This window comes from Physella acuta, unplaced genomic scaffold, assembly GCF_028476545.2.
Source record: "Physella acuta isolate Inbredline_101_S28 unplaced genomic scaffold, ASM2847654v3 ptg001131l, whole genome shotgun sequence".
Classification (NCBI taxonomy): domain Eukaryota; kingdom Metazoa; phylum Mollusca; class Gastropoda; family Physidae; genus Physella; species Physella acuta.
This window is the reverse complement of record NW_026732648.1, coordinates 260,893-283,145: the sequence shown is the minus strand read 5'-3', so window position 1 is coordinate 283,145 and position 22,253 is coordinate 260,893. Positions and strand designations below refer to the sequence as shown.

Here is a 22,253-nt window from a genome sequence, read left to right as displayed (position 1 = left end):
TCATTGATTATTTTCAGTATGGAAATCAGTTTTCTATCAAGTGTTTCTTCAATTATTTTTTTTCTGTTATTTAAACTATATGTACATTACCCATACACATGTATGTCTTAATGGTGCTCTGAACTATAGGAAACACTTATAAGTGCGTGCTATCTTCGTTTTTATAATCATCCTCTACCGTTTGTGCCTAAGACACATGGAGCAGATAAAGTAGAGTTCATCTGTTTCAATGACCTCGACGTACAAGGAGAATGTGTGGTCAGCATTGTGCTGTCTTCCACACATTTCCAGCGGACTCGGTTTTGGGTTGCTCCCTTAATCTGTGCCCATGCAGAGGCGTAGCGAGGGGGGGGCGGGGGGGACATATGTCCCCGGGCGCCGACCTTAGGGGGGGGGGCGCCAAATTGAAAGTTTGAGGGGGGTGCAAATGAAAAGTTCGAGGGGGGGGGTGCAAATCGAAAGTTCGAGGGGGGGGGTGCAAATCGAAAGTTTGAGGGGGGGGGGTGCAAATGAAAAGTTCGAGGGGGGTGCAAATCGAAAATTTGCTCCCGAGGGGGGCGCCAAATTGAAAGTATGTCCCCGGGCGCCGGGAAGGGTCGCTACGCCTCTGTGCCCATGTGAGCCCAGCTCTTTTCGCCTCTTCTTCAACCGTTCTTTTCCATGTTTTCCTTGGCCGGCCTACCCAATTTAATCTAAATAAAAGAATTTCTAACACACTGTACTAAAAAATGTTATGCATCGTAAATAATTTCGGCAAAATTTTTCTCAGCTAAAAATAGTTTGATTGTGCCAAAGCCAATGTTATTGTATGGAACAGGTTTCTTTACCTCAGCTCTATGCAGGGATAGTGTAGTCTGCTTTAATGCCCAGGTAGGCAACTCGTCAGCGCGGGGTGGACTCAGGGACGTTTATAGAAACACGCGGAAACTCATTAACGCAGCTGATGACTTAATGATGTACAGCTTGGGCGAATGCAGTGTTTCTTCCAGACTTTTTTCTCCGGGGGGGGGGGGCGGACACTGTTAAAAGTATATATTTTCTAAATAAATTCCATTTCGTTCAAGGGGGGGGGGGCGGTAGACTTTCTTGGGGGGGGGGGGGGGGGGCGGGGCCACCTCGAAGAGATGTATGGAAGAAACTCTGGGTGAATGTATGATAACAATTAAATCGATCTGTGACTGACATATATTGTAGTAATAATGACAATATCCTGAAGGTATTGGTTAAACAACCGATGCAAAGATGCTAAAATTACTCTTTCGAAGTAAATTAACACTAATGACAAAAATCAGCCTCGTTCTTGTCTGGTTCTCGTGTAAACGCAAATAAGGCGATGACGTATGCATGCGGTGACTTATCTACATTGGACTTTAGATCTGCTATGGAACTAGAATTATTGATTTTCAGTTTATTAGACTCTCAGAGATGAGTTGTAATTTTTTTCCTAGAAGGAGCTTCTCTACCCTTATTTCCCTTCCTCTGTCTTCGCCTCTTGTTTAGCTTTTAAATAAATGGGGAAAAATTGTTTAAACAATAGAAAAGAAATAAAAAGCTCAAAAGGGGATGGATTGGACATAGAATTTCTACCTTGCGAAAACCAACCAGCAACATCGCTAGACGGGCATTAGATTGGAATTCCCAAAGAAAAAGGAAAGTAGGTAGGCCAAAATAAACTTGGAAAAGGTCAGTTGTAGCAGAAGCAGACGGAATGTCGTCGAACCAACTTGGAGAAATCGCTCAAAATCAAGTATGAGAGAGGTCTTTTGCGTCCCATCACTATCAGTGTTTCTTTCAGGCATCTCTTGGGGGGGGGGGGGGTGATTGTATAGAAAATATATAACTTTACCAGTGCTGGGGGGGGGGGGAGGGTGATTGTATAGAAAATATATAACTTTACCAGTGCTCGCCATTTTCTCTCTCCCCCCCCCCTCCCCGCTCCGAAAGTTTCAATTGCACTTTTGAAATTTACTGGATTGGGAGGGGGGGGGCGGACTTCAAAATTAGTAGACACAGGACAACAATAGGGGTAGGCTAAAGTGTGGAGTTATTTTCTTGGGGTGTGGAAGAGGACCTCAAACCTTTTTTGACGAAGTGGGACGATACGGCGGGGAGGGGTGGAGATCTAAAAACAGGCAAAAATAATTAGCCCTATAAGACAGGGGTCTCCAATCTACGGCCCGCGGGCCGGATGCGGCCATGCCGGCCCGCGAAGTCCTCTCATCCGGCCCGCGGAGATGTTTTTGTCCAACGAAAAATCGTTTGTCGGTGATTGCTGAGGAACTTTGCCCAGAGATATGAAAGACATGCCTGGAAAAAACTGGCCCCCGAACTGAAATTTGATAGTTAGTGCGGCCCTCGGACTGAAAAGTTTGGAGACCCCTGCTGTAAGATAGCGTGAAGTTTTTTTTTTCCCCCTCTGCCCCTACTGTGTTAAAAGTAAAGGCGTATGCGTAAAAACACATGAAACAATAATTTAAAAAGTATCACTTTTTAGTCTGAGTTACTGACTTATCACATTAAATGTTTTCTACTGTTTTATTTTTACAGATTGTCATTTTAAACTGTTAAATATTTTATTATTTGTCATCTACAACATTGTAATTGTTTGTTTCCTAATATTATTTTTGCTTTCAGAGCGATATTTTTTGTATCATCTAAAAGTTTAAAAACTTCAATGTATGTTTTAGTCGAAACACGATCTATTTATTGGACTGTAAACACAGTAAACGAGAAAAGGATAATCATTTTTAGATCTATGCTCTTTATCAACCAATACATATTTAGCCTAATACTTTTAATTTAAAAAATGCATTTCTTTGACAAGTTTTGTATTTTAACATTCTGGTGCTTTTTAACTTTTAGTATTTTTAAAACTATTGCAAAAGACATGCATGAACCAAGTGAGTGTAGTGTTTGTTTACTACTCTAGTGACTAGTTTTTAGTTTAAGTTTACAAAGTTTAAAAATTAATGAAATTGATCGTTTTAGGTACGTAAATTGGCCGAGACTAGTAATGTGAAAAAAGGTGACTCATTAAATTTTAGTAATTAATTAGGCATATTTCACATTTTAACGAGGATTTATGCCATGATCATGGTTTGAAAGTTACAAAAATGGGTAATCTATCGTTTTGGGTACGTAAAATTGCCCGCGATTTGTAATGTGAAAAACAGGTGACTCCTTAAATTTTAATAATTATTTCACATTTTGAGGAGGATTTATGTTTTAAAAAATTCAAAAATCTTTCCTTGATTCATTTATGTACCTGTTTTTAAACAATTGAATTAAAACTTTTCCGTAATAACTGAAGACTAGCGATGTTTCCAACAGATGCAACCATGCTTATTTACTATAGCAGCCATCTTGTCCAAGTTTTATTTTTATAAGCTTATAGCGCCAGATTCAGGGGGAAGTCACTCTATTTTACTAATGGCTGCTGTTTATATAGCAAATCTTGCTCTCAGACACTGCTGTTTAAAGTTAATTTCTGGCCCCTATCGATATATTTAGCCATTGATTTAGGTTTATTATTCATTTATCTATAATATTTGACACAAACATATGACAATAAACTTCTATTAAAGCCTTGACAATGAGGTAACGTTTTCGTGCATAAATAGCCGCGGGCGATTTTACGTACCTAAAACGATAGATTACCCAAAAATGTTTCAAAGTTTGATTAATGTACCTGTTTTTAAACAATTGTATTAAAACTTCTCAGTAATAAATAAATAAAAGCTAGTACTTTTTTCATCAGATGCATCCAAGCTCATTTACTTTAGCAGTCATCTTGTTTAAGTTATTTTTGGTAAACTTATGGTGGGAGATTCAGGGGAAGCCACTCTAATTTACAGATGGTTGCTATTTATATAGCAAATCTTGCTTGCAAACACTGCCGTTTAAAGTTAGATTCTGGCCTATATTAATATACTATATACTTCGTCATTGATTTTGGTTTATTATTCAGTTATATAAAATATTTGACACAAATATATCACAATATATTTCTATTAAAGCCTAAACAATGAGGCAACTTTTTCGAACATTACTACCCTCGGCCAATTTTACGCACCTAAAATGATAGATTACCCAAATACTTAGTTATCATTAGTTTGACCAACTGACACTTAGGCCTAACTCATTATTATTAATTAATAATTATTAACTGAGTTGACTGACAACCAGTTTATATTAACAAATTTTATATGAGCCTAATGATAAAATTACAAAGTTTGTGTTTTTTTTACTTTTGACCTTCTTTGACGTTGAGTATTTTTCTCCTAACAACTATTATTAGTACTTTAGCTTACAACTAAAACTATAGTAGTATAGATAGGTTCTAAATAAGATAGTATTAGTATTTTAAGATGTTATTATTTTGGTCCAGGGGGGGGGGGTCGTCTTTACCATATCATGTCTTTTAAAACTATTTTTAACTCCAACCCCTACTCATCATTACACACACAATGGTATCACACAATTTTTTTTTTACTTTTAAAACAGCAGTTTGCTTATAAAATATTGTTTCCTGAGCTTTTCCAACTTTGAGTAAATGAATTAATATTTTAATCTTAAAAATGCAAACAAACTGCTGAAATTCACTTTCTTCACATTTCATTACAACATTTGGAAACCCTCCCTCCCCCTTTAAGAGTGTGACTTTATTTATAGATGGGCTCCAGCGTGTAAATAGTATTAATAATTAATATTGAATATAGTATCCTACTGAATACAAATACTTATATATAATTTATATAATATTCTTACCCCCCCCCTCAAAATTAATATGTTAATTAATCCATTTTAGTAGGCCTAGTCTTTATAACATCACATGAATTGTCTAGCTTGGGGAAAGTAGATAGGTTATTTTTATAAATATTAATTTCTTTGAATTTTACTTTATTGGTTCATGAATATCTAGATTTTTGTTTAGTGTAATTAGTTTCAAAACTTTAGTTTTTCCTTGTTTTTTTTTTCACTTAGACTTTATAAATCTTTGATATTATTAAATATTTCCACACAATCTATAGTTATCTTACATTTTGAACAGATTATAAAAAAATAATGTATGGTGGTGTTTGGAAACAAGTGACCCCTCAACCCTCAATGCAATATGATGATGTAATTCAAGCAAGCAAGGTGACATTATTTATTTATTTTATATAGTTACTCTATATAAATTATCTATAATTATACTACAATATTATTTTACAAAAAAATGTTAACTCAAAAGATGAGTTTAATTTTTTCCGTAACATCGCTCATTTTTCAAAGTGCTTGTATCACAAAGGAATTTTCTGCATTAAAATTAATTGAAATGCCATTAATCCATTCCAGCCCCCAAAATACCACCCCAGATGTTTTTTTATATATTTTTTATAAATAAAAAAAGTATATTTATACATGACAAATATTGTTTAATAAGATAATATAGGATAGTGCAAAGAAATAAATTGGTTTTATTAAGAATTTAACTTGAAAATCTGCTGACTTGAGCTTAGGGAAGATGGCTGATGGAGGTGTAGGCGGAGAGTAGAAGAGATAGGCCAAAGAGCTTCACTTTTTCACTTACTCATTGTTAAGTTTTTTTTACTTTAATTCACTTACTTGTTACTCTTAACACTCCACTTTATCCCTAAACTTGTATTTCAAGGTACCACTGTATTTAAACATGCTTAGGTAGTTTACAATTTTAAGAACTAAACCATAATATGCTAAACAATTAGCACAGCTATGAAGAAATAATGTATCATTTGTTTTTCACAATTTGTTTCAGCATGCAGTACCTTATATCACAAAGAGGCATCCTGGTGAACCTTCCCAAAATTTTACCATTAGATGCCTCAGCAAGATGGTAATTACATTATTTAAATAGCTATTCATTAATTGTATCTCATTAAAACGTATCAGCATAAACATATTGGAAGTTTTAAAAAGATGATCATAGCTTACCTGCAAGTAATTAGTATTCATTAAAAAATTTAAAATATTTGTTTGAATACTTAAATTTGTCAGACTTTAATTATAATATAAGAATAATTTTAGTTAAGAAAAATCCATGCTTTTTTAACTTATTTGTTTGAAGGATCTCTGGTACTCAAAGTCTGAAAAGTCTCCACTCACTGTAACCATGATGGTCACTGACATTAATGGTAATAAACACCCAGTGTCTGTCCCTGTTACTTTTGGAAAAACTTACACTTTTCAAGTTATCTTCAGTGGCAATGAATCAACCATGTTTCATTTTATAACCCTAACAAAGACACCTGATTCTGATGTGTTTTATGTGTATTCTCACACATTTCACAATGCTGATTGGTTACACCTTAACCAAATGAGCCATGGATGCCTTAATAGTACTTCAGATAGACAGAGCAAGTTACACGTACTATCTACTCTGGCAAAGCACAGGGAGATGTGGTTTCCTTCAGCGGACGAATGTGTTTTGTTGAAAACAGATCTGAACAGTCCAACAGGTGAGATTCATTCAAGTTTGAATAAAGATGTGTCGCACGATGACAATAGCAAGGAGACATTGAATGTAAAGACAAGTATTTCTGTGATGAGTTACAATATATGGAATTTCAATACATATCATCAAAAAAGTGAAGAATATCCTCAAAGACTAAGTTCTATTATAAAGGTAATAAATGGTATTAAAATTGATTTTAGGTTTTGTGATGTTTTAATTTTAAAATTTAAAACATTCAGAATTTGTTGGCTATTTAATTTATAAAAATGTTTATCTCTTCTAGGTAACAAGCATTATTATTCTATGCACATATTCACAATTTATTTACTAAGTATAATTGATACTTCTTTTGTAAAGTTAATAGAGTTTAAATACAAAATGTATTAAATGATAGAGGTATGATATTAGTTTTAAAAAGAAAACAAAAATTAATTTTAAAATGCTGTTTATTTCACTTGATGAGATAAGTTTGTTTCTCATTGTCTGTTATGAAGCTTTAGTTTTTTTAAAACTCAATTTTGAGCAGAATTTATTGTTTTTTGTATCTGCAGTTATTACACAAGGCTAAGCCAGATATCATTGGATTTCAAGAAATTCGTTTTGAAAATCATTTGGGGGAAAGTTTAGGCCCTAGTCAGATGGATCATCTTGTATTTAAAATGCCAGAATATCAGGTAAGATTTTGATATAAGCAGATATGAAAATCTATTTCCATTCTTTTTTATTATATAAAATAGTGAATGTATAGTAGACAAATGTATGTCTAAATGAAAAAAGAATGAAAGTGAAACTTAGATTTTGAGGGAAATAAAGAAAATGTTATGTTATCAACAGGTTAATTTCATTTTTAATGTTCTACCTTTTTTTTTAGTTTGTTTTTCAACCAGCACAAATGCATGGGAACAGCTTAGAGCAGGGTAGAACAGAGGAAGGTGTGGCAATCTTCTCCAAATTTCCAATAATACACCATGAGTATTTGCTTTTGTTCAGGTATGTTCTAGCTAAGTTACCAAAAAAAGTAAATGTTAGATATTTAAATTAAATTTGTAGCACCTGATATTAAATAAAATTTGTAATATCTGCAAGAAAACTTAAAGTCTTATTTAATCTGTTTGCCAAATAACTTCAAGAAAAGACTAGGAACATGACCATCTAGGAATTACAGGTATTTTCTAAAAGCTACTTGATAAGAATCCTGCAGATTCATTGGTCAGCCAGTGTAATAACACTAACCTCAGACAAATAACCTTTCAACTCATTGATATAGATTGGATACTCTCTGTGTAATCACCTACCAAAATCACCTATCAGGCACTAATATGGTAGATGGAGTAGAGACAAGCCAAAAACTCTTGGGGATGAAAACGTAAGCCATACACCATCAGCTGGTACCAGCTGTAGAGAATTCCCTTGGACAGAGAGGTGGAGTTGGCATCCTGTCCTCGCAGAGGGGTGATGGGAAATGATGAATTCAGTCTATTGCTTAATTCTAAAGGTGTTATTTGAAATGTTTTTAAAACAGGGCTAATTTGTAATATTCAGTACAATGGCCTGTGGAAAATGAAAGAGCAAAGAGGAAACTGGTCAGATGCTTAACTGATCTGGTCTTAAATTGTTTTTTTTTTTAAATTTTGTAATTATGACAGAACTGTTGACTCATAAAACATAAAAATTTAGTGCAGTCCAATTTTAAATTATAAAAATTTTGTTTGGTCAGGAACCACAGCAACTCGGCAGACAAGAACCAGAGGGTGTGTTTACATGCTGTAATAGAAGTCCCCTATTTTGGGAAGGTAACTATAATATTACCTTATATAAAAACATTGTATTACCATTGTAAACTTGTCATTCTTAAATAGCATTAACATTCAATGGCCCAGTATAAAGTTATAATTTTTTTACTTGATTTATAAGTTTTAAAACGTGAATAATTGGTATTGGCTAGTTGTAAATTATGAATTAGCGGTTGTCACAAATGCAAATGACCTCATATATCTAATGATTAATGGATATGTCAAAATTTCCCAGCTACACATCTTTAACACTCACTTCTCCTTGAGTCATGAAGCAAGAGAGGAATCTGTAGCACAGATACTACAGTATATGAAAAGATATGAGGATGAGCCTGCTATATTTATGGGTGACCTTAACGCCACACCAGAAGAAAAAGCAATCAGGTGTAGAATTGTAAATTATAAATTTCACTATATGATGTATAATGTATCTTTTTGTTTGTTTCTTATATTTGTAAATTTGAAAAACAAATGTTTTAATGCTTGAAACAAAAAGAAATCATACCCAAAAGCAAGAGTGTCTGTATTATGTTTTCTTTAAAAATAAATTGTCTTTTAATTTCTTCTAGAATGTTGACAGACAAGACAGGACTGGTGGATGTATGGGATATATTACACCCCAGTGATGACGGGTTTACATTCAGCAGCTTAGAGAAACCTTCAAAACGAGTAGGTTTCCTATTTTTGCCTGATTGTATTAAATACGTTTATCTGATGTAAAATATCGTTTCAAAAAATGCCTACCCTTAAAATCAAAACTACCTAATAAAGCTAACATATATGTTTTTAACCATTCATGTCAAAATTTAGATAGATTACATCTTTATGAAAAAGACAAACATGTTGAAAGCTGAGGAAATTAAAATTCTTCCTGATGAAAGAGGGTATGTTTGACAATTTTTATATTGTAAATACAAATCCGAAAGTCAACTTATTAAAACCCATATATTTTTACAAATACAACCACAGTAATCATTAAAAAAAGATTCATTACTGATCTGGCTTATTTTTTAGATGTCTGTCCGTGAATCTTGTGACCATCTGGTTTCATCTTTTAAAATTTGCTTTAGCTCTGTTTAAGACTTAACGTTTTTCTGTATTTCAGGCCAAATGCTGCTTCAGACCACAGGGCACTAATGGCTTCCTTCAAGCTTGCTACAGACTAAAAATTTTGCAACAGGTTTTGAAAGCATATGTTTTTATTGTTAATTAGAAAAAAACCTTCTCTATAAGAAAAAATTTCTGTCTTAATTTATGTTGTGCATTGAATCTCATTTATGACTTAAAATGTTTCTGTTGACACTGAATATTATTTGCTCAGAATTTACTTTATATTAATCCTTATGTATTTTCCTGATGTTAAACGTAAGACAAGTGCATTTACTGAATTTTTTTTTTTTTAAATTCACCTCTTAATTATAATTTAAAAAAAAAAAAAGAAATTTGTTTTATTAATGCAGCCATGTTACAAAGCCATTTGCAAATTCAGAAGAACATTTTGAAAACCTTTTTAAATTGTAAAAATTTTAATATGGTGTAGTTTTTGCACATGTAGCCAACATTTGTTTGAAACACATAAAGAATTCTAAAAATGCATCTCTAACTGATGGACGGCTAAGGCATTTTGTGGGTTGTTGCAATTTTTTTTTCTAATTATTTTCATTTATCATTTAAAAATGAACAATAATTATTCTAGGGGGATGTTTTGCATCTTTATATAATAAAGAAATAAACTATGCTATTAAATTTCTCAAATGTAAAAAAAAATTGAGCTAATATTGTACAACTTATGTAAAAAAAATGGACAGTTGTTTAACTTCAAATTGCATTTTTTAGTGTTATATTAACTTACATAACATAATTTTTTACGCTTGTTAATTTTATTGTTAAATATCAATTTTTTTTTTTTGTTTTTAAACTGTTGGTAAACATTTAAATCACTATGAATTGTACACCATTTGAATTGTTTGATTGCTTTGTTTTTTTTTTTTAAATAAGATTATTATGCTGTTGTTTTTTGTTGTTTCTTTTGGTAATACAACTGTGATATTAAACTGAATTCTTCTTTGTCGGTTAAATAACTGAATTATTCTTTTCATAAATAACAACAACACTAGAAAGAGAAATAATCATACAGAAAAAAGGTTTTGCTGAGCAATTTTAATTTCACATAAAAATAACAGACACACCCTAATTACATACTTAAAATTAGAACAAAATAAATGAAATATCAAAATCATAAAAAAGCTTAAGATAAGAATCAATATAAAAAATCATTTACCTATTTTCTATTGCATGTATATTTTTCCATTAAATAGCATAATGCTTAACCAAAAATATTTTTCTGATTGTGATTAGACTTTACAAAATAATTTTTACACATAAAACTTTGCTTATGATTTATGGTAAATAATCTAATGCCACTTACACTGTTAACACAAAGCACTGACCCCCTTGGACTTACACTATCTTAGCTTTTCTTTTAGTAAACCAACATTTTAAAACAAAGATATTTATAATAAAGAAATCCCATCTAAAATCTTGAAAACTGATGAAAAAATATATATTTATATATTTATTCTCACCAAGCTCTTAGTATAGGCACAAATGTGGTTTTCTTATTAATTATAACTAAGAATTTATGTGGAAAATAGTTGACTGAACTATCTTAAAAAACAAACAAATAATTCCTTAACTTACAGAACTAATTTAAGAAAGTAAGAAAAAAAACAAGTATTTAAAAAAATGCTTGCTACAAAGAAGAAAAGAAAAGGTTTTAAAACATGTACTTGGATGTAAACAAAACTGGCCTTAAGTGTAAGAACAAGATTCGATTGTCAATAAAAATTTTAATAAATGTACAAAGCAAATATGTGTATGTCATGTGTTTTAAAATATCTTATTTCTAAAAAATTAAATTCATACTGAAAGAAGAAATTATAAAAGAAAAAAAAACAAACCAAATAAGAAAGATTAACTTTTTTTTCTACAATGTATTAAATCAAAATGTATATTTAAGTAGCAGAAAACATAAAAATTTGAATTTATCTTTTAAACTACCAAAAAAAAAATAACATAATGCAAACAGATAGTAATTAAAAACCTGACAAATTATATATTGTTGAGAAATGAAAAACTTAAATCTTCTACCATCAAAGTTAGGTTCAATTTACATTTGTGTATTCAAATGGATCAGTTTTTGTGATATTTTCTGATCTTACTAAAATTTAAAGTATTTTTTACAACAATCAAAACAGAAATGTCAATATATTTTTATTTTAATACAAAAACAAAACACCTGTTATCCAACCAGCCTAGTGTTACTTAATAAAAGTTATAACCAAGCAGATGAATTTGAAAATACACAAACATTGGTCATCATTACAAAACAGTTCTTTTGTTAATAATAGCCTACTTTCCATGTTTATTTCCCTGTAAAAGAGATTAGAAAATGTAAATCAATAATATATACAAAAATTTCACTTTGAACAACTTTTTTTTACTCACTGCATGAAGTAATATACATCAAAATTAGAGTCCAAAGATAATTATGAAAGCAGTTTTTCTAATTTTTGTATTTTCTTATAATGGAAAAAGGGAATAAATACAATAAAGTAAAATATTTTTAAAAATAACATACCTTCAACTTATCTAGCTCTGCTTTCATTGAGTGATTTTTTGATTTTTCCTTTTCCAATTCTGCAGTCAAAGATGTCACCTAGACAAAGGAAAAAGACTAAAAAATTAGCCACAACTGAACATTGCAAGTCACAAAAGTAGCATGCAGAACAATTCTACAAATCGCAACTACAACCAAAAGTCTTTACATTAAATAATAATTAGTAACTGAAATAACATTTTACCTGGTCAGTAAGTTCATCTTTGACTGCTGTGAGCTCATCTACTTGTAAAAGTACTTGAGCTTTATCTTTCACTAAAGTTAATTTGAAAAATATATTACCTTACAGCAACGCTGAACTCATAAATAGTTCCATTTATAAATTTTAATTGAACTAAATGCAATAAACTACTTGCAAATTTATTTTTCTTAATTTAAAATATATTTTATGAATCAAGGCAAATTTTGGCTTCCTAAATTTCAAATAATGCATTTCTTTTAAAATGCTGCTTAATAATGTGATTACAATACAAAAGTGAAACTATTTTAAACCTCTTTATTTAACACAACATTTTGAATGCTTCACACTTTAACTCACAGCTATAGACCTAAATCAACTCACTTTCTCCTTGTGCTAAAATAACACAGAGCTGTTTGTTTCTTTTCTTGACCTGCTTCAGCTCAGCCTGGAATGTCAGACAGCAAAACGTTACAATTAGTTTTTTTATAATATTACTCTGGACATTTATACTCAGCATTCTTTTAAGATAAATAATAGTAGTTTTTTAAATACTGACCTCCATATTCTCTATTTGTTTCTGTGCCTCTGTTAACTGATTTTCTTTCTTTTCTAAATCATTTTTAAGCTTTGCAACAATCACATTGTCTGAGGCATATTGCTGGTTGACAAAAACATAATATGTTAAGGGGGGACAGTCATGAAATTTATTGAAATACCATTTTTTGCACAATTTAACTATTTTACAGAAAATAACTCATTTATGGCATTAGTATATATGTTTAATACACTTTGGTGTACAAAATTTTTCATGGTAATCGTTAGCCGATTAAATTTGGCGGGAAAAATGTACATTTTTTACATACAATTTTTAAAAAACTTTTCCTCAGTAACTATCTATAATTTCAAGTCCAACTTTTGGATTTAGATAGTCCACATGCATGTGACAAAATCCATAGAAGAAAATTTACATATTTGCAGAAACTTTTTTAATTATGAATTTTCTACTAATGACTAATTAATTTTAACCTATAAGGTTTGCAAAAAATTTTGTATAAAAAAAAGTAATGAAGATAGCTCAATTATTCATCTGCTTGTTTTTTCAACAGTGTGTTATGTAGCTTCAGCAGAAATTTCATGTAAATTGAACAAGTAGTTTTTGAGGAAAATGTTTTTGAGTGTTCAAAAATGTAAAAAAATACATTATTGAGAAAACGCTAAAAACGTAACAAAAATGGAAAAAAAAGCTTTTTTCATTAAAAATACAATGTAAAGAGCTATTTTAAAAGCTTTATCAACATGTTTATGATGATAATTTCATCATTAGTAGTAAATTAAGTAAAAACTGATTTTGTAAAAAGGGTTTGAAAAAGACTACATATATTGATGGAAATAAAAAATTTAAATTAAAAAAAAAAAAAAAAAGTTTTTACACTAATAAAACTAACTTAGCTTAAAACAAATAACAATTTAGAAGGCTCCAGAACTGTATGAAGGCCCTCCCTCCAGCTTCTCAAACTCCTGTTGGGCTTTTGAGCTGGCGAGATCATTCTGGACCTTCTCCTTTTGACTTCAGCTGACGCCTTTCATTCAGCACTGTCAATCCTCCTCTTGTCATGCCTTGCTGCTTTGACTTGAGAAGAAGTGGCATAGGAACAGCCAATGGCATCCATAAAAGCAGCCAGATGTTTACTGCCACCATTAAACTCACTGACTGATCTCAACGCCATAAGATTTGCGCACCAGGTCAATAGCTGTGTCAAGACTGGCGTTGGAGAAATTTTTTGAAGAAATTGATATTTTGTTCAGGATATTGCGGTATGATGACTCTGTCATTCCTTCAATGGCCATGGCATTGCAAAACTTATCCACAGCAGCATAGCCTAATCCTATGTTGAGGAAAGCAGCGACAAATTTCTTGTTGATATCATAACACCTGTCGCTGCTACTCATATTGGAGCTTGATCCTGCTGCTATGGAGTTGCACACTGCAGCTGACTTGCAGTTGATGTGCTAGACCCTTGCGTCCAGTCAAAATAAGTTGCAAGGGCCCTTGACATGTACTGCACTGAGCTGCCGAAAAGAGGGCGTTTACTTCAGCCAGGTCTACAATGACCAGCCCTCCAACTGTAGTAGCTTGAGGTGCTTCACATTGAGAAAACATGCTAAGTTTTCTCTTGGAGGCACTGACCACTGTGGGGATGGTTGTATATCCAGTAGTAGGAGTAGTGGCAGCAGTGGGTGTAGTGGCAGCAGTGGATGCAGTGGCAGCAGTGGATGCAGTGGCAGCAGTTGATGCAGTGGCAGCAGTGGGTGAAGTGGCAGCAGATGATGCAGTGGCAGCAGTTGATGCAGTGACAGCAGTGGGTGAAGTTGCAGCAGTGGGTGAAGTGGCAGCAGTGGATGCAGTGGCAGCAGTTGATGCAGTGACAGCAGTGGGTGAAGTGGCAGCAGTGGGTGAAGTGGCAGCAGTGGATGCAGTGGCAGCAGATGATGCAGTGGCAGCAGTTGATGCAGTGGCAGCAGTGGGTGAAGTGGCAGCAGTGGGTGAAGTGGCAGCAGTGGATGCAGTGGCAGCAGATGATGCAGTGGCAGCAGTTGATGCAGTGGCAGCAGATGATGCAGTGGCAGCAGTGGGTGAAGTGGCAGCAATTGATGAAGTGGCAGCAGTGGGTGAAGTGGCAGCAGTGGGTGAAGTGGCAGAAATTGATGCAGTGGCAGCAGTTGATGTAGTGGCAGCAGTAGTTGTGCTTGAACCAGCAGCCTCTGGATCTGCAGTAGATCCTGCAAGAGCTGATTTTTGCTGCTTGGTAGCACAAGCCTTAGCCAATGTACTTCAATGCAGCCTTCTGCTTTCTGGAAGCCTGTCCCTTTTTTGCATACAACTTTTGTGCAGGCATTGTAGATCTGTAAAACAAGTCATAATAATGTATAAGCTGTTTTAAAAAAATAATCACAACGTACTAAAAGGTATGCACATTATCTGCATACATTGATTACATTCAGCCTTTGATACTGATTACTGATAGCTAGGCTAAGAGCCTAAGACTAAGATCTAGTTTACGTAATAAAGTTACTAGATCTACATCAAAATCTACGTAAAATCTGGCATCTAAGATAAAACTATAGTTTATACTTTGATAAAGGAATAGAAATAATTGAAAAATTCATAATTTACCTTCAAATAAATTCCAGAAACGAAAAATAATTCAAAAAGTAGAAAGTGAAAGTTGTTGCAAATATATCTACAGCTCGGCTAAATATAGCATCTCCTAGGAGACCGCCGAAACTTCCTGACAAAAGTTAGAAAAATTGAGCTTGGCGCACGGTATTTTTAGACAGAAGCGTCATGTGACATCTATTGACCAATAGATACATGACTCTTCCCATTTTGAAGCACACTTTCATTGCGTGTTTTGAAATACTATATTTAGAACTAGGTCAATGTTCTTAGGCTAGCTAGACTGACCTCGAAATTCCGCGCATTTTGATATATGGTAAGCTAGGCTTACTACGGTGTGTAGATCTCGCTACACATCGTTGTGATGGGCGTATATCGGGGTGAAATACATTTTTTTACACACACACACCCACTTCAAATGCAAAAACAAGTGTAAAAACTATATTTTATTGTAAATTTGATAAGTATATTATGTTTATAAGTGGTTAAAGTAATAGAAAAAAATTAAAAAAAAAAAAATGAATTTTCCGAGGTCGACCATGATTTTTCAAGCTTAGTTCATCGATGCGCCCCCTTAAGCGAAATCAAAACATTATAAACTAAATACAGAAGCTTAAATACATGAAATAACCTTTTGTAAAGAAAACTGTTATTCTGAAATTATTCATTTAAAGCAAAAATGTGATAATTACTAGATTATAAGTTAAACTTACCTTACGGTATTCCTCTTGTATTTTTTCTTGCCTAAGTATATGCTCAGCATCATCCTCGACAGAGTTGAAAAATTTGGAATCTTGCAAAGGAAGTGGAACACGTGTTTGAACAGGAGGAGTCTGCGGCCTGCCATTGACCTCATCTGTTTACAATTTTAAAAACAGTAACAGCTGACACAACTTTTAAAAGTTCTATTTTTTAAATTACTGTTTCACAAATTGGAAAAGACTTGAGTTTTTAATTTAAAATGTGTTTGAAACAGCTTATCTTGCATTCAATTTCTGCATTGTGAAATATGTAAAAATATTATGAAACACCAAAATAAGACTATTAAACATAAATGTAAAGTATATATTAATCTACCCTCTGAATCAGAGCCTATAGTTTTCTCAGGTGGCAACTGCTTAAACTGTTCTAAAGACATGGCTTGTGGTTTTTCTTTCTGTTTCTTCTTTTTCCTTCCTTCCTTTGTTGTTGGTGCCTCTAAACCAGCCTCAATTCTTTGCTTCTGCTTCAAAGCTTCCTATAAATTACATATTGCTGCTAACAAAATCTCATGATGTTTATGATAATGATTAAAGCTATATTATTCAAATTATTACCAAAAGGTAGTCACTGCTTCAGATGCAAAGGTTATATTAAAAGGATTACCTGCTGCTTTTGTTCTGCCTCAATTCTACTCTGTAATAGAGCAGCAGCAAGATCATCTTTGAATTTTTCTTCTACTAACTGAAATCATGAAAATAAAATAGGCATCAGTTTTTGCTAATTAAAAAATTATTTTCTATATTTTATGTATCAAGGTTTGTGAGATTAATTTTATGATTGTATCTCCTTTTCATAGATTATTTTGCAAAATTTCACAACTGACAAAGTCTAATAAAAGATCACCTCTTTGTCATGCTCTTTCCACTGGTCCCAAGCTTTTTTCTCATTTCCTCCATCACCAGTGCCATTTCTTGGCAGTTTTCCAGAAGTTTTCCCAAAAGCAAGACTCTTTAGCTTGAATATATACAACACATAAATTAAACCTAAACAAAATACGCCTAAATATTATTAAATATTCATACAAAAATAGTTATGCTATGTTTATTTAATAACTCTACCTTATTTAATAACTCTACTAAACAAATAACTGCAACAAGTTTTAAAATCAGATAAAGATTTCAGCATTGAAATCAGTAATAAGAATGACTTAAAAAACCTCAAAACCAGTGACAAGTGTGCAGCATACTTAACCAACACACAAAAATAAAAACCTACTTTTAAAAAATATTTTGCTCTTAGCCAGTTAGATTGGAACAGGGTTAAGATTCAACAATTCCTCTAACCCATGCTACCAGCCACTAAACAAAGTGATTACCATCTGGACCTTTTTTCTCCCTCAGTGCATCACACTTCTTGGTTTAGACATGTGTGGGTGAGAAGGAGTTTGGTAAGGGTTCAACCTCACTGGGTTCTAAACTCAGGATTTTTTTACTTAGCAAGGGTGCTGTCTACTGTTAGGCCCCTTAAGTTAACAAGCCCATCTTATCCGTGATTACAAAGTGAATATCTTAACCAAAATAGTCACAAATTTTCACATTGTTTTCAAAGGTTTTGTAAGAAGAATAACTTTCTAAAGGAAGTTTTTAAAGATAAATATATTCAAATCTTATCTTTGGCCTAAGCTATTATTTCAGAAAGGCTAATTAAGGGATAACTTATTTTTAAAAAATAGTAATGTTATGTAGAATTTTTGAAAAATAAAAAACATAAACTAGAGCTAAAGGTTTTTGACCTACAAAATCATTAATTTCCATAGTAATTTTTCAAGAAGCTGTGAATTTCTAATTATTTATTTAAATTACAGCAACACCCTTATCACTAATCATAGGATTCTGATTTTTTCTCCTGCTACGATTTGCCTTACATTTGTGTCTAATGGGACTATTACTTCCTTAGCTTAAATTTACAAAGGCTAAAAATAATTGGCAATTACACTACCAATAGCAATTTCAATGTAAATTAGTAACTTAGAAAAAGCTTATTTTAAAAAGACATGTTTTTGAATGGCTACTACTAACAAACATTAAAGCAGAGTGAATTGACATTTTAACGTGATTTAACCAATGTTTTTTAATTACTCTTTATCTCACAGAGTTCCAGAACCCACTGGAAATACCGTAAACCATATTTTATTTGGCGTCATCTTTTTTTTAATACAGAATATTTAAAAATTTTGATAGACTGATTTAATTTCATGTTAAATACTGTCGTTTGCAAATCATTTTGTATTGCTAATTATTTTTTTGCTAGTTATTGATGCTACTAAACCTTGTTTTGTTAATTTTTACTGAAGGGTAAAACAGAGCACTGTGTGGTATTAGGACGCAGTAAGCACCCCACCCCCACAAAACCCCCAATAAAACTACTAATCTACTTCTGAGATAACAATCACTGTTGTTCTTTGATAAAAGAGAAGCAGAGGATTCTTCACTTGTCATTTATGAACCACTTGGCTCAGCAGGGAGAAGATGAAACAGGAATTAATATCACTGCTCTTTCCTAAAAAGATCTCACCTCCATAAAACCATTTTGTTAACTTTTTTTTTCCAAATAGACATAACTTAGGAAACTTCACTTGGTAATAAACCACATGACTTTTTCAATGCCATTCTTTTTTTCAAATCTCCATGCATTGGTTGCTTTACATTTTAACACCATCTTTCTAACTGTAATTAGAAAAGTTTTAGAATTTTTTTCGCACAATAATTATTGATGCAGAAACAAAATGGCCAACATTTGTCCGGTTTTACCATGCTATAAAGTTTTGATCATTCTCAGAGTAAAACTTGCAAGTTAATCATTGAATTCTTCATATGGGCAATAAAATCACCCCTGCCCCACCTATTTTTAACTTATCATAAAATTTCTAAACCTTTTGTTGGTAACATAGATGACTATTCTTAGATCTCAGCCAATCAGAGATGGAATGTTATGTCATATATGACCACCATGGTCCAGCAGGGAGGATATTAAAGAGGAATCAATTAGCCTACGACAGCACTCCCCCTCAACATTCCTCACCTCCTTAAAACCATTATGCAATCACCATAAAACTTCTAATTCTTTTGCAGGTAACATGGATTGCTGCTTTTAGAGCTCAGCCTGAGAGTCCAGCAGGGAGAACAAAGGGGAATCAGTATCACTGCTCTTCCCTCAAAATTTCTCACCTCCGTGTCATGTTATGTAATGTATAGTACATGTGGCTCATCAGGGGAAAGCATCAAGGCAGATTAATTAGTACCACACTTTTTTACATCCAAGAATCTTAGCTCTGAACAGCTACATACTAGGTATACTTATGTGCCTGATGTAAACTACTACACTGTCTATGTAGACCTACAATTGTATAAATTGTGGACTGGGTCCAATGGGGCCTATTGATAGCTAGTATCATTTAAATACAGTACACAGCATTAACTATTTAGGGGTTAGAAACTAGTGATGTTTATTGTGGAGTTAGTCTATCATACCCAGCTACATTTGCCCCAAATGCTGATGGAAGGGGGGGGGGGTATGGTTATAGTTATAAATGCAAAATTAAACCAATTTAAAGTAAATTCAATAGCATTTATTATTACTTTTATATTGTGTAAGAGTGTAAGACTGTTAGAATAATTTTCATTTAGCATTATTATTTTCACTAGGCCTAGGCCTATTCTATTCATTGTTTATTATTTATTTTCAATTGGCCTATATATTAGTATTAGTAGTATTAGTTATTAATCTAGTCCAGGGGTCGGCAACCTGCGGCTCTTTTGATGTCAAGATGCGGCACTCCAGTTCCATGCACAAATATTAATAATTATTTTATATTATTTTTAAAACTCATTAAAATTATTATAGAGAAAAAAAACAACTTTAAACAGGATAAAAAACACTCATCAGAGAACAATGAGAGTAGGTGAGGTAGAGAGTATACGGACAGCTGACAGCCGCTTGGGCACCAGACCCAGATCCACAAGCGTGTTGTAGCCAGCCCCGTGGCGAAGGTTTCATTCTTGCCACTGCCGACTTTTTCGAATATCGTTAAATAAGGAATATTATTCTGATTCAGAATGCATTTCTCTATCGGTCAGTATGCATTAATTTGACATGAGATACGTGTTTTTTTAAGTTATTAGCTTCCTACGGTTGAGCTGGTGGGGTACGAGTTTACCCTGCGTTCAGTGGGTAGGAAGATAAGCCAGATGAAAACCGAAAACAGAAGCGACCGATACCCAAGCCAGTAGTTGGAGTATCTCGTGTTTAGGGCTGCCGGGCTATGGGAGACACCTCCTGAGCCGGTGGTGTCCATAAAGAAAGAAAAAAAAGTTATAAAAAGTAATTGGCTTCAAAAGCGGATTGAGATAGTTGTATAGGTATATTATTTGATTACTAATTTTATTATAGCAGAGCTAGGAATAATACTTGAATAGGGCCTATGTTTTGTGCGAAATATTAGTATGCTTTTTAAGTAGGCCTGGCCTAGGCCTATAAAATTACTATAAATATTCTTTCATTTTTAAAGCTATTTATTTCAAATCAAAATTCAAAAGTATAGGCTAGGTCTAATCCTAATCAAATGCCAAAATATTGGGATGATTATAGATACCAGTGTCCGATAATGGAATCTTCTTTAAAAAAGGGGTGTTGGGTTGTTAGTGTAGTATTGTAATCTCGACTAATTGTATGGTTAGAAATTAGGGTTAGGCGTATGGTTGGACCAGGGTTGGGGTTAGGGTTAGGGACAGGGTTAGCATTGACATTATCCAGCCATGTGTGTATTTAGTTAACTACCAGTAACCTAACACCCCTTTTTTAAAGAAGATTCCATTATCAGACACCGGTGTAAACATTCTCCCAAATATTGAAATAAAAATTTTAGTGGCTATTTAAAAACTGGCAACTTATGTAAATTGTAACTTTTGGCTCTTCTGGCTCAAAAGGTTGCCGACCCCTGGTCTAGCTAGCTAGACCTAGTCTATTAGATTACTTTTTACAGTTAGTTAGGCTAATTAAAATCTTTAAAAATGTACAGGTGCTAAAAATGTGGCTCCTGATGTCCTTCTTTCGCTGATTCTAGATCTAGTGATCTGTAAGTCAGGGTAGAAGAGGGTAGGCCAATTTTTCCGATTTTTTATAACAGTGAGTGAGTTCTCAGTTCAGTTGATGAAATTGAAATTCAGTTACTAACCTGTTCGCTTTCCTTATTGTCCCTTTTCTTTTTATTCTTTTTCTTCGCAGCGCTAGAGCTAGAAGCATTTTGGTGAGATGAGGCTTTGGTGGGTGGCTTTCTCTCATCATCTTCATCATCTTCGATTTTCAGAACTGCAAATCGTGATGTTGAAACTGAAATTCCTTGTCTATTCGCCATTTTGTAATAAATACAAAGCAAACGTGCATCTAGGGGAGGTCGCTCTAATTTTAGTTGTGATAATTATTTCTACAGTAATATCCCTTGGTCCAATGCTTTATTAAAAAACTATTTTATTTTTTTACTGCAGAAAACTAACAGAGAGCTTAGCTATTTCAAGGCTAAAAGAACTATTTATTCTGCACAAGACTCTCCCTTTCAAAAATATTAAACGACATATTAAAATACTTGTTAATCTTTCTAATACAACAAAACTATCTAGAAATATCTATTTTAAAAATTCCAAATCTATCTAGCACCATCATCCCTTAACCATCTAATATTGTGGTCGTTGGGGCACTAAAGATGACCGTATAATTCTCCGTGATCCATCTCTGTCCTCTGACATTCTGATAAGTTCTGAAACCGGCAGCCCCGTCCAAACTTTGATGTCATCCATCTAGTGTCGTCTTTGCCATCCCCTTCTCACTCTTGGTACAGTGTCTTGCAATATTGTTTTGGATTATGTTTTCTTATTTTCACTGTGCTCTCTATATGCTCCAAGGTACCAAGCGCATTAGTAATCCTTTCTCGTACTTCTTCATTTGTTTATGTGATCTCTGCACGAGATTCCCAGGAATCTCCGTAGACATATTTCCAGGGCCTGGAATCTTCTCTGGAGATCAACGTTGGGTGTCCATGCTTCGCATCCATACAGAAAGACACACACCACCACTGACCGCATGAGTTTAATTTTTGTGCCAATAGAAGTGTTGTTAACATGCCAAACGTTTCTTAGTTTACTGAATGCTGTTGCTGTTTGGGTACATCTTGCAAGTATTTCTTGCTTCGTTCT

The 22,253-nt window shown here is 33.3% G+C and overlaps 2 protein-coding genes across 2 annotated transcripts; one reads left to right on the top strand and one right to left on the bottom strand.

Moving 5' to 3' along the window:
- The first annotated feature begins 2,695 nt into the window (after window positions 1-2,695).
- On the top strand, window positions 2,696-10,316 carry LOC131956157 (uncharacterized). Its single transcript, XM_059320579.1, has 11 exons — window positions 2,696-2,900; window positions 5,051-5,139; window positions 5,777-5,854; window positions 6,086-6,643; window positions 7,024-7,146; window positions 7,344-7,462; window positions 8,190-8,265; window positions 8,501-8,649; window positions 8,835-8,934; window positions 9,076-9,149; window positions 9,371-10,316. The coding sequence occupies exons 1-11, from the start codon at window positions 2,807-2,809 to the stop codon at window positions 9,429-9,431; spliced, it is 1,521 nt and encodes a 506-aa protein (XP_059176562.1). The 5' UTR covers window positions 2,696-2,806; the 3' UTR covers window positions 9,432-10,316.
- A 96-nt stretch (window positions 10,317-10,412) lies between these two features.
- Window positions 10,413-21,450, bottom strand: LOC131956168 (G kinase-anchoring protein 1). The gene is made up of 10 exons (XM_059320592.1): window positions 21,239-21,450; window positions 16,909-17,019; window positions 16,669-16,746; window positions 16,381-16,540; window positions 16,017-16,159; window positions 12,682-12,783; window positions 12,507-12,570; window positions 12,129-12,199; window positions 11,906-11,983; window positions 10,413-11,697 (listed from the first exon to the last, which is right to left on the bottom strand). Exons 1-10 carry the CDS (start codon window positions 21,416-21,418, stop codon window positions 11,677-11,679), a joined length of 1,008 nt encoding a protein of 335 aa, XP_059176575.1. The 5' UTR covers window positions 21,419-21,450; the 3' UTR covers window positions 10,413-11,676.
- Window positions 21,451-22,253: the final 803 nt, after the last annotated feature.